This window comes from Myxine glutinosa, chromosome 1 (genome assembly GCF_964187855.1).
Source record: "Myxine glutinosa chromosome 1, kmMyxGlut1.1, whole genome shotgun sequence".
NCBI lineage: Eukaryota > Metazoa > Chordata > Myxini > Myxiniformes > Myxinidae > Myxine > Myxine glutinosa.
In genome coordinates, this window is record NC_136261.1 from 90,299,058 (window position 1) to 90,311,579 (window position 12,522).

Genomic DNA, 12,522 nt, shown 5'->3' on the forward strand with positions numbered 1-12,522 from the left:
ATGGTTTCTAATAATCACCAAGGTATCTCTGTATATCATAAAGGGTATCTAATAATCACTAAGGATATCTATGTATATCATAAAGGGTATCTAATAATCACCAAGGATATCTCTGTATATCATAAAGGGTATCTAGTAAAAACTAAGGATATCTTTGTATATCATAAAGGGTATCTAATAATCACTAAGGATATCTCTGTATATCATAAAGGGTATCTAATAATCACTAAGGATATCTCTGTATATCATAAAGGGTATCTAATAATCACTAAGGATATCTCTGTATATCATAAAGGGTATCTAATAATCACTAAGGATATCTCTGTATATCATAAAGGGTATCTAATAATCACTAAGGATATCTCTGGATATCACCAAGTACACCACAAACAGCATTGGACCCAGTACACTTCCTTGTGATATACAACTTTCAACTCCTATCCAGTACGACTGCTACATTAACTACGACCCTCTATCGTCTTTCCAGTAAAAACGCTTCCATCCATGAGTAGATGGGGTGACCAATCCTGCATTATTTTATTCCCTGTAGAAGTCATCGATGAGGGACTGCATCAAATGCTTTCTTGTAGTCCAGATATACGACATCAACAGGGGTTCCATGATCTAACAAATTAGTCCACTCTAATCTCAGAAAAATGATAACACACATGAGCAGCTCGTTAGCAGGTCATTCGGGATAATGTGGTAAATTAATACTGCCAATGTAGTGAATGAATGCATCCCTGATATAGATTCCACCAATTTCCCAAAAGCTCAGGTTAAACTCACTGGGCAGTAATATCCAGAAAATTTCTCACTCTGTTTTTGTCTCTCTTCCAGTCCATGGGAAGATACCCCTCTGCTATTGATTTCTCAAAGATCAGTGTGAGGGGTAGGGTGGTCCAAAAATGCAAAAAAATCATTTTTATCTGGATTTTGATGCTCTATTGGATTATTGCTAGAAATGGTCTAATTCATTCACCCAAAAATTTTTTGCATCTGAGTCATCTATAAACTCATACACACTCAACATATAAATTTGTCATTTTGGTCAATTTTAATGACTTACAAAGACTTTAGAAATATTTTTTTCCTAAATAATGTCATTGATGGTACATACCCCTGTGAAGTCCTCATGGTCGAAACATGAGTCAAACATGTATGAACATGTTTCAAACATGTTTCAAGCATTGTCAAACGTGTTTCGACCATGATGATTTCACACTCACAGGCGCAAGCGCATGCAAAAAGTCATGAACCACAAAATGGCTTAGTACAATAGTGCATGTACGTTTTCCACCTAGGTTGCTATTGGATTGTTCTCATTTAGCCAAATTTGGTGAAAAACGCCATATTTCAATTGAAGTGTGTATGAGTTTCTAGATGGAATTGAGCGAAAATATTTGGTGGGTGAATGTTTTAGACCATTTCTAACAATAATCCAGTAGAGCATCAAAATCGGAGAGATCGATGTTTTTTGGACCACCCTAGTGAGGGGGCAACATATGACATCCACCAATTATTTAAGCCCCCCAGCTGGTTGTATATTATCTGGCCTGGCAGACATGTTGTCGTTTAGCTAGAACAGGTTCTTTTTCACTCTGTCCTCCAAATGCTCCAATACATAAACTTCACCAAGCTCTGGGCCTGCCACTCAAGTTTTGGAATATTTCCCAGATCCTCCTTGGTGAAGAGTTCTTGGAAAGCAAAGTTAGAAACTTTCAGTTTATCCTCATCAGGTTCAGCTATTGATCCATCACATCTTTCAAAGTTCCCTGTACCTTTCCTGCTTTTCACATTGCTGTTTACAAATTGCCAAAAAAAAAAAAAAAAAAAATCCTCCCGGTTTGACTTGACACTCCTTGCAAGCTTTCCTTCAAATTTGTTGTCAATGTTTCTTGCTCTTGCACATAATTCGTTCCTAGTTCTGGCAAACCAAAAAAATAACCAAATGTTTTCTTGATTTCTGCACATCTACTCCATGCTCTCTTCTTAAATGCCAACTCAAGGCCAAATATTTCTGGTCATATAAATGCTCCTTTTTATTTCCATCCTTTGCTTTCTTTGAAATATATTTTCCTTTGCATGGGAAAGCTTCACTTTGAATACTTCCCATGATTGCTCACAGTTTAGTTTTACCGTCTGTGCTTTCTATTCCCACTTCTTTCCTTTAAATCCTCGTCGTAATCCTCTAAATTATACTACGCACGCACGTGCGTCCTTTCTGCTGGTCCTTAATTTTCACTATTAGGCCTAACTTAATCTCTAATCAAGTGGTGACTTGATTAGGAAGTTTATGTTTCAAGAGGAAGTTTATGGTCAACACCAGTGACTTTAATCATTAGTTAAGACCAAGTCCAGAACATGAAGAGTTTGAGAACAGAACATGAAGAGGGCCCCATTCATTACATGTTGGTGGAAAAACACATTGTTGTGTAGTTCATAAAAGTTGTGCTGAATGGTGAGGTGTGACGTGTATAAACATACCAACCATGACGTGTCAATCTGCAATTCGCTTACACATGATCTCGTGATGTCAGCATCTGGGTCCTGGGACATTGAACTCATCACTCGAGAACGCATTTCCGCTGAAAATGTAATTGTGTTAACCAATTACAAGCCTTGTTTTGAGAGTTCAGAATGATCACGACAAAAAGTATGCATACAAAAATTTAATGCAAAATAGTACACTTAAATGCATTATACTGTATGTACAAATCCATTTTCACACATATGAATGCACAGCACTCGGAGAAAAAGAAAAGGCAATAACATGCCTATAAAGTATTAATTAATTCGACAAACTGATACATGTAATCGATGTGGTGTATGATATACCACAGCCATGATTGACCAAATGGCCTTCTCCTGTTACAGAATTCCTTGTACGTCCTCTAAAAACGCACAATGCAAAGTATCCGGATGTACACAGAGTTAAGGACAATGTGGAAATGGAATTCCTTACAGATCGTGCCGAGACGGTGGAGCATTTACAAGTTGTATATTAAATAATGGATGCTACCTTTGCAGTACTGCTGCAATAAAGCTGTTGTTTGGCAAACTATCGATCAACCAATCATACTCGATGCAAAGTGACCACGTCTTCAGATCATTCAGAGGTAGGAAAACGAAATGTGAAAATAAATTAAAACTTGCAATCACATTCTTGCAAATGCTGGAAAAGATAAAAGAAGATTAGAAGAATGATGCAAATGAGGAATGATGAAAGCAATTCTTTCCCTTTGCTCATCTATCATTCACCGAATGCAGATGTACACGTCACAAATCCCTGTTGAGTAAACAGCGCACGGGATATGAGAGACGATTGATATCACTTGCTGGTCCATTCTATGGGGACGCATTATTATTGTGCCATTTTGGCATGATTGAATAAAGTGTGCAGATGGCAAATAAAACTATCAGCACAGAAAATATTTAATTGTTACCAAATGCCAGTTTTGCAACAGCTATGATTTTTAGAGAATGCAAGTTTTCATAAACTGTAACAGGGCAGTCTTTATAAACAAACATTTCAGAATTGAATCAAATGCAACACTTTTTAGTTCACACGTTTTGTCTGATTTGCATAGCTCAATCTGTGGTCATCAATGGATTTTGTTTGGCAAACGGTTTCTTCTAGGCCGTGTGACTGCGATGGAACCTTCAACGTTGACATTGGTGCTGCACATGGTCTTAGAAGCTCTTTCAGTTGAAGAGGTGTGCATTTCATGTTTGGACTGTGTGAACGTGGTAGCACCTGAGCAAGAGACAATCACCATGGTTACCGACTCGGCAGAAGCTTGAGCAGCAATTCCATTTGTTGGCCGAGGAGATGCTTGGCTGAATGAGAGCACGGTACTGATGGGAGATTTGGTTGGAGTGAGTGTAGTCAACTTGGAATCGTAGCCCTCGGTCTCAGTCTTGCCTGCACGGGAGGAGGGAGGAGAGGTGGATGAAAAAAACAACGCACTACACAATCAAAACCGGCTCGACAAAGCATTGTAGAAATAATATTGTTTGTGACACCACTTTGATATACAGTGTCTTTAAAATGGATTAAATTGAGATTTTTTTTTGTCACTGATCTACACATAATACCCCATATAATGTCAAGGTGGATTTTTGTTTTGGAAAATATTTACAAATTAAAAATGAAAAGCTAAAATGTCTCGAGTCAAAAAGTATTCAACCCCTTTGCTATAACACTCCAAATTGAGCTCAGGTGCATCCAATTTCCTTTGATCATCCTTGAGATGTTTCACAACTCCATTGGAGTCCACCTGTAGCCAATTCAATTGATTGAACATGATTTGAAAGAAACACACCTTTCTATACAAAGTCCCACAGTTGACGGTGCATGTCAGAGCAGACACTCTACCATGAAGTCCAAGGAACTGTCCGTATAATTCAGAGATAGAATGGTGGGGAGGCATATATCTGGGGAAGGGTATAAAACAATTTCTAGAGTATTGGAAGTTCCCAAGAGCACAGTGAGCTCCATCATTGGTAAATGGAAAGAATATGGAACTACCCATACTCTTCATAGAGCTGACCGTCCGACCAAACTAACCAACCCGGCAAGAAGGACCTTGGTCAGAGAAGTGACCAATAAACCAATGACCACTGATAGAACTACAGAGTTCCTTGGCTGAGATGGGAGAACCTGACAGAAGGACAACAGTCTCTGCAGCCGTTCACAAATCTAGGCTTTATAGGAGAGTTGCAAGACCATAACAACTCCTGGGAAAAAGGCACATGACAGCATCCTTGGAGTTTGCAAAAAGGCACCTGAATGACTCAGAGCATGAGGCAAGAGATTCTGTGGTCTAATGAGATGAAAAATGAACTCTCTGGCCTGAATGCAAAGCGCTATGTCTGGCAGAAATCGAGCAAAGCTCATCACCCTTCTAACACCATCCCTACCGTGAAGCATGGTGGTGACAGCATCATGCTACGGGAATGCTTTTCAGCAGCAGGGCCTGGGAGACCTGTAGGGATAGTGGGAACAATGGATGGAGCCAAATACAGGCAAATCGTTGAGGAAAACCTGCATCAGAGTACAAAAGGCCTTAGACGGGGGCAAAGATTTTCATTCCAGTGGTACAATGACCCCAAGCATACAGCCCAAGCAACACTGGAATGGGTTCAGAACAAGTGTGAAAGTCCTTGAGTGGCCCAGCCAAAGCCCAGACTTGAATCCCATTGAGAATCTGTGGAAAGACTTGAAAATTGCTGTTCACCGACGCTCCCCATCCAACATGACAGAGCTTGAGCAAATCTGCAAGGAAGAATGGGAGAAACGCTCCAAATCCAGATGTGCAAAGCTGATATAGACATACCCAAGAAGACTCAAAGCTGTAATCACTGCCAAAGGTGCTTCTACGGAGTATTGATTCAGAGAGTTGAATAATTATGTAAATTAGATATTTCTGTATTTCATTTATAATTGTTTTTGTAAAAATTTCTGGAGAAAAAATTCCACTTTGGCATTATGGGGTATTATGTGTAGATCAGTGATAAAAATTGCCAATTTCACCCATTTAAAATTCAGGCTGGAACACAACAAATTGTAAAAAAGGTCAAGGGGTGTGAATACTTTCTAAAGGCACTGTATATGATCAACAACACCAAACTCCAAATAATTTTTTAAAATCCTCTTCAAAATTCCCTTCATCCAAAAAAAAAAAAACAACAACTTCATTTAACAGCAATAGCTGAAAATTGCCAATGAATAACGACGTGGACGATAATGATCTTAAAAGAATTATTTGTGCTCTGGCTTAAAGGGCAGTTGAGAAAATGTCGATTCTTTGGATAAAATTATACTGTTTTTTACTTATTTTATTTATCTTTTAAAGTATCTAAGAGACTCATGGAAGAGCTGTTGCATGAACATATCGACAAAGACAATAGACAAGACTGGACTTCACTTCAGACAAACAGTCTTGCGAGTGGGGAAGAGAGGGAAGTGACACAACTTCCCAATGCATTCTGGATGCCAGCATTGTCATCTTGGACATCACATTCTCTCGGCAGTTAGCAGGGCAATTGAGGAGAAATCACACCTCACCCCCATCCCACGGGACACCAACCCCAGGGGTTTGTCTGTGCATTATCCTCCGCTTGGTTAATAAATGGCAAAGCACACCACAGACCATGCTGCACATTAATTGAGAAAACAAAATCTGAACTACTCATGACCGACAAAGTCTTTATCCATAACTCAGTGAAGTACTGCTCTCCCTTATGGGCTGGCACCCCAGCACCACATTCGTCTCCCATGGATTTTGTGGAATCTACAGCTCTCGACATTATTGGAATCGGCCATGATGAGCAGGCCGAAACACAAGTCCCAATTGCTCTCGCATCCAACACAGGTCGGTTGCACCTCTGTTTTATACTCCTTCTCCTGTAATTGAGCAGTTCTCCCAGGCCTTCAACCCATCCTAGCTCTTTTAGGATGCACAAATTCTTCCAGTAACTCCTCCTAAATGAAACAACCAAAATCCAGGCACACATGACAACTCTTCCCCCCCCCCCCCGTTTGTGGAACTGCTTTCTGGAGACGGTTCAAATCGCACTCTTCCATCGAGGACTTCAAGCAAGCAATCAAGGCTCGTGGAGGAGCTACACAAGATAATGAACGGATCAGGAAGTAACAAAACAAAAGGAAAAGTAGAAACTAGAAAGTGAGGGGGAAACAAACTAACAGCAGGGTTGAGGAACAAAATCGAGGGAGACTTGGACAAATAAGGGATATGAGGATGAATGAGGGCTTGGGGAGGACACACGGGGTGGCATGATGGAAATAGAAGCAAACTTTCATGAAGGAAAAACTGGATACTTGGAAAGAGATGGGCTTGGGGAGGGTTAATGGGGATAGAAAAGATCATGGTTTTGGATGTGGGAATGTTTGACCATCAGATGGTGGTGAACAGCATGTCTTGAAAACCTGGAGGGAAGATTGCTATCTCCCCTCCTCCCCCTTTTCCCACCACCCCACTCTTTCATGAGCCTTGATTTCAGAATAAAAAAGACTGCACAATTGTAGAGAGTAATTCTAAATAAATTTCAAACAAATAAAAACAATATTATCAACTTTGGTAAAAACCATACATATTGGGGTCTTAGCGTACCTGTGCAGAATATTGATGCCTTTCCTCTCTCTTTCTCCCACACAACTACAGGTTCATCTTACTCTTGCCTAAATCAGACATGGCAATACAAGGCCTATCATTGGCAATACAAGGCCAATCATTGGCAATACAAGGCCAATCATTGGCAATACAAGGCCTATCATTGGCAATACAAGGCCTATCATTGGCAATACAAGGCCAATCATTGGCAATACAAAGCCTATCATAAATGTGCCTTTAAAATTTTACAGGATCTCGGATTTAGACAGGATTTCTGAACCACTGACCTCTCATAGTGGAGCACGCGCGCGCACACGCACGCACGCACACAACTGTATGTTTCATATTCTGCAACACGTACGAGGTGCACCAACTTCAACTTGTATAATAGATTTGTTAATACTTTATTTATTTACTTTTCAACACTTGAACTGTGAGCTAACAAGGCTGCTGCTGTGATTTTCCTTTATTTATGAGCTCGTTGCGACTCTAATTTCGGATCTTCATTAAAGCTAGTTCCTTAAAAAGTTATAAAGGGGTGCGGGTGGGGGCCCCGAGGTTTTTTGCCTCGGGGCCTGTGCTGGCTCTCGAAGCACACACACACACACACACACACACACACACACACACACACACACACACACACACACACACACACACACACACACACACACACACACACACACACACACACACACACACACACACACACACACAGCTTGGGGGCGGTGCTCCCACTTCCCAGGGTACTGTGGGTATCAGCGCCGTCACAACAATGGCATTGCTTTTCTCACTGAACTCAGCGGGGCATTTCCCAAGGAGTAATTCCCTCCTCCCATGCCTCATGGATGTGAACCTGGAGGATTTCCCATGCTCTTATCCTTTTAAATGCTGAATGTGAAGCAAGAAAGCACCAAATACCATTTCAAAAGTCTTTGGTATGACTCGGCCGGGGTTTGAACGGATGTTCGGACGTTTTGACCATTACACCACCAAGTCTGGTTCGTATAAACCTTGGTCTTGCTCATATAAGCAATAGTAAGCCTTGTTCATATAAACAACACATGGCACCAGAACACATAACACAGTACTCAACATTTGTATTAGTGGTTGTTTAGCATAAAAGACGATGGTAAATGGATCACAGAGTACAATACCATGTGGTGCAAAAGCAGCAAAAAGGAATAAAGAACAACTTGCTTGGATTTGGCCTGGATTATGTGCTGCAAGCGGAAAATAAAAATCACAGTTGCTATTTAATGCATCAGGAATAAATGCATACATTGAACAAATTCCCTAGGTCTGGTACACTTTACACTTTTAAAGTTGATACATACTTGATTCATCCACTGTGGAGCTCAGCTTGGAATCTGGCAGTCTCAGAAGGCCATTTTGGCCATTCGACACCGGCAAGATCTTATCTTGCAAAGTCGATGTTGCCGCATCAACACCCACGTTGTGCTTTTTCACCGACAGGTGATGAGACTGTGAAAGAGGAGGATGCATGGCAATGTACAGTGCTGTGTCTGCTTCCACCGATTACACTAAAAGCAAAAATTGTGGTCAATAGTAACAAAATAAAAAAAGAACAATCTGAAGCGTTTTAATCGATAACGTGAAGTGTAAAACTTTTAACCCTTTGCTTACATTTGTTGTTACGTAAAGTAAAACGTTGTTACGTAATGTTGTTACGTAAACCACATGAGTGTTGTGGTTTCAACAATTGCGTTCGATTCACAAACTATACAGCTTCTGAAAATGCAAAGCTTGCCTGCGTCCGCTTTGTATTCAGACTTCTTCTTCGGTATGTTCAACACGATGAAAACAGCAAAAAAAACAACTCAAGCCTACTCAAATTTCAAGTCAATGGGATGAAAAATGACGATTTTATGTGACGTTGACCTTTTGATCTAAAAAATATAAAAAAATAAAAATTGGCTTCTCACTTTTGATTGGTGAACAAATTCAGTGACCCAAAATGCAGATTCTTAAAATTTTAGGTCAATTGGATGAAAATTGATGATTTTATGTGACGTTGACCCTTTGATCAACCCACACCCTGCAGCCCCCCTTTCTCTGCTCCAAACAGCAGAAGGACAGTGTGTAAGAGAATTCAAACGTAAAAATAAAAGTGAAAGTAGAAAGAGAAAGTTAAAAAAATCAAGTCATGACTCAATTTTATTTCCCATACAGCACACTTTTTCAATATTTTTGCACAAAACCAGCCCGGCACAGTTCGTATTGAATTAGATTGTAAATCCTGCCAACAAACCACTCTAAAAACCGAAGAAAACGTCTAATTTTCCCCAACTTTTTTGCATTTTTTATTTTTTGCCGTAGAGGGAGGGGCACAAACGACTGCTAAACCGCAACCAACAACCTCCGAAAGTGCAAAATTAGTGCAAAGTCCGAAATGGAAAACCTAAATTCAGGATCATTGCTCACCTCCACTCATTTTTCCTCTTTTTCCCAACCTGTGGAATCAACTTCCACATCCTCTTCAATCTCAATCTTCCTTCCAGGTTTTCAAGATAGCTCTGCACCACCATCTCAAATCGTCCCCAATCCAAAACCATGATCTTTTCGACCCTCGCTCACACCACCCAAATCCACCCTCCTTCCAATTTTCCAGTTTTCCCTCCTCGGAGTTTCTTTCTGTATCCATCTTGTCCACCCTATGCATCCTTTTGTGTCCATCTCATCCACCCCATGCATCCTTCTATGTCCATCTTGTCCACCCCATGCATTTGTTTTGCGTCCTGTTTTTATTTGTTATGTCCTGATCCGTTCAGTGTACGAGCTCTTCCACAAAAATGTATGCAAATGCAAACAAAAAAGTCACTTCGGGAATCCGGCATTTTTAGGACATGATTATTTTTTCCGGATAATGGGCCTTCCGTCATTTGGATGTCCTGATGAAAGATTTTCTACTGTATGTTAAAGTCAACCCCAGTCACGCGACCAGGTTCATAGGATACTCGATCAAAAGTATGATCATGATTAACGGCGAGACACAGAATAAGTTGCTGCAGATTGAAACTATCTAGCAAGTCCAGAGATTTTTGAGAGTGGATCATTGAAACCATCAACATGAACATTAAAATCCCATGAAATTGGTACCTTTCCAGCATAAATGAGTCGGGTTGACAGATAATCCAAGAGGCCATCGAGAAAGTAAGTGTGTTTGTTTGATAACGATCTTATGATAACGATCAAGGAGCTATGTCTCTCCATTACTTCCGACGGAAGTGTGAAATATATTGTTGATATAATTTTTAAATGTCAGACGATAGTTGGGATAGTAACAGCAGGAGGATGAAAAAAAACAAATGGCAGCAAAAATAAAACGTCACACACAGCCTGTACATACTACAGGCATAATTATTGTATTGACTAGAGTGACTCGGCATGCTCTGCGCGCCTCACCATACGTCGTTTCAGAGGGGTAGTCATCTTTGACCATTTCGGTGTCTTTTGGGTTTCATGGTGTTTTGGGTCTTCGGGGCTATTTGGGTTTTCAGGGTCTTTTGGATCCTCTGGGCCTTTAAGGGTATTTTGGGTCTTCAGAGTCTTTGGTGTCTTCAGAGTCTTTTGGGTCTTTGGGGTGTTCAGGGGCTTTTGGGTCTTAAGGTTCTTTTGGTTCTTCTTGGTCTTTAAGGGTTTTTGGTTTTTTTTAGGTCTTTGGTGTCTTCAGAGGCTTTTGGGTCTTAAGGGTCTTCCGTGTCTTTTGGGTCTGTGGTGTATTTTTTTTTTTTTTTTTTTTGTGTATACTGAATCGAGGCTCGTGAAACAGCTAACATTTACTTCACAAACAAATCAACCAGACAAACAAAATACCCAAAAAGAGGGAGCGGAAGACAAGATGGGGAGAGAAGGGGAAACACACAAACACAACATCCGAGAGCAGGGAGATGTGTGGAAGGGAGAGGGCTTGGGGGGAGGAGGCATGGGAAGGGGGGGGAGAGGTATAAAACAAAAGGGGACCGAAATTAGCGGGGGTAGAAAAGATCAAGGTTTTGGATGGGGGAAGATAAGAGATGGTGGTGAACAGCTGTTTTAAAGACTTGGAGGGTGGAGTGGGATTGAAGAGAGTGAGGGAGTTTGTTCCAGAGGCGGGAGAAAAGAGGAATGAAGGAGTGAAGGTGAGCAGAGAGTCTTGATTTTGGCAGTTCAACCATAAGAGGGTTGCAGGCAGATCTTGTGCGACCTGTAGGAATATTTGCGGGACAGAGCCCAGAGAGAGCTGGGGGGGCAAGGCCAGAGAGGAGTCGGTAGAAGACGGAAAGACCACCAACCTGCCTGCGGTGAGTGAGTGAGAGGCCCTTGGAGTTAGCTTCATCGTGGGAGATTCCAATGATTCTGAATGCTTTGGTTTCAACAGCATGAAGGCGAGCTAGGTGTGAGGCAGGAGCACGAGCCCAGAGGGGAGAGCAGTATTCCATTGAGCTGCAGATGAAAGCCTTGTATGTGGTGAGGAGCTCAGGTGTGCCAAGGAAGGACTTCGCACGACGGAGGATGCCCAGTCGGCGACTGGCTTTGGAGGCCAGATTTGAAATGTGGTTTTCCCAGGAAGGATCATGGCAGATAGTGAGACCGAAAAGCTTGAGCGACAGAACTTCTTGGAGAGGATTATTCAGAAAGTGGATGGGAGGGTTGTTCAGTCGGTCTTTTCGGAGAGACATCGTAAGAGTGTGAGATTTGTCAGGATTGAAAGACATGTTCCACTTGTTTGCCCAGTCTGTGATTTTGTCAAGATCTGCAGAGAGTGAGGAGGCTGCAGACTGCCGATCTGACAGATGAAGAATGGAGCGACAGAGAGTAGAGTCGTCAGCAAAGAGATAGAGAGGATTTTCAAGAGAGTCAGAGAGATCATTGATGAAGACCAGAAAAAGCACAGGGCCCAGAACACTGCCTTGGGGAACTCCAGCCTGAACAGGAAGAGGAGATGAGAGAAACCCATTCAGGGTCACACGTTGACTACGACTAGAGAGGAAGTCCGCCAGCCATGCGTGGAGATTTCCATGGATACCAAAAGAGGAGAGTTTGGTGAGCAGAGCGGGGTGCCAGACCGTATCGAAGGCATGTGATATGTCAAGGGAGACTGCTCTAATATCCTGTTTGGCTTTGAGGACCTCCATCCATTGTTGAGAAAGCAGAAGCAGCATGTCCAGAGTGGAGTGTCCAGGTCTGAAACCAAATTGATGATCAGAGATCAAGCCATTGGAGAAGAGGAAAGATTTCATATCTGAAGCAATGATGGATTCCATGACTTTGCTGATAATTGGGAGAAGGCTGATTGGTCTGTAGTTGCTGGGATCTGTTTTTGCACCTTTTTTGTGCAAAGCGGTGATGTTGGCAGATTTCCAAGCAGATGGAAGATGACCTT

General features: G+C 41.5%; 1 protein-coding gene across 11 annotated transcripts in view; it reads right to left on the bottom strand.

Moving 5' to 3' along the window:
* Positions 1-2,657: 2,657 nt before the first annotated feature.
* Positions 2,658-12,522, bottom strand: part of KANSL3 (KAT8 regulatory NSL complex subunit 3) — an 89,271-nt gene continuing 79,406 nt past the window's right edge. For 6 of the 11 annotated variants that reach the window (XM_078774264.1, XM_078774270.1, XM_078774282.1 and 3 more), the window contains 2 exons: positions 8,474-8,621; positions 2,658-3,925 (listed from right to left, as the gene is read on the bottom strand). In XM_078774264.1, the coding sequence (XP_078630390.1) occupies positions 3,606-3,925; positions 8,474-8,621 (468 nt within the window). In that variant the 3' untranslated portion in view covers positions 2,658-3,605. Of the gene's footprint in view, positions 3,926-7,136; positions 7,205-8,473; positions 8,622-12,522 lie in introns of all 11 variants that reach the window. The other 5 variants (XM_078774294.1, XM_078774287.1, XM_078774295.1 and 2 more) reach the window with 1 other exon arrangement.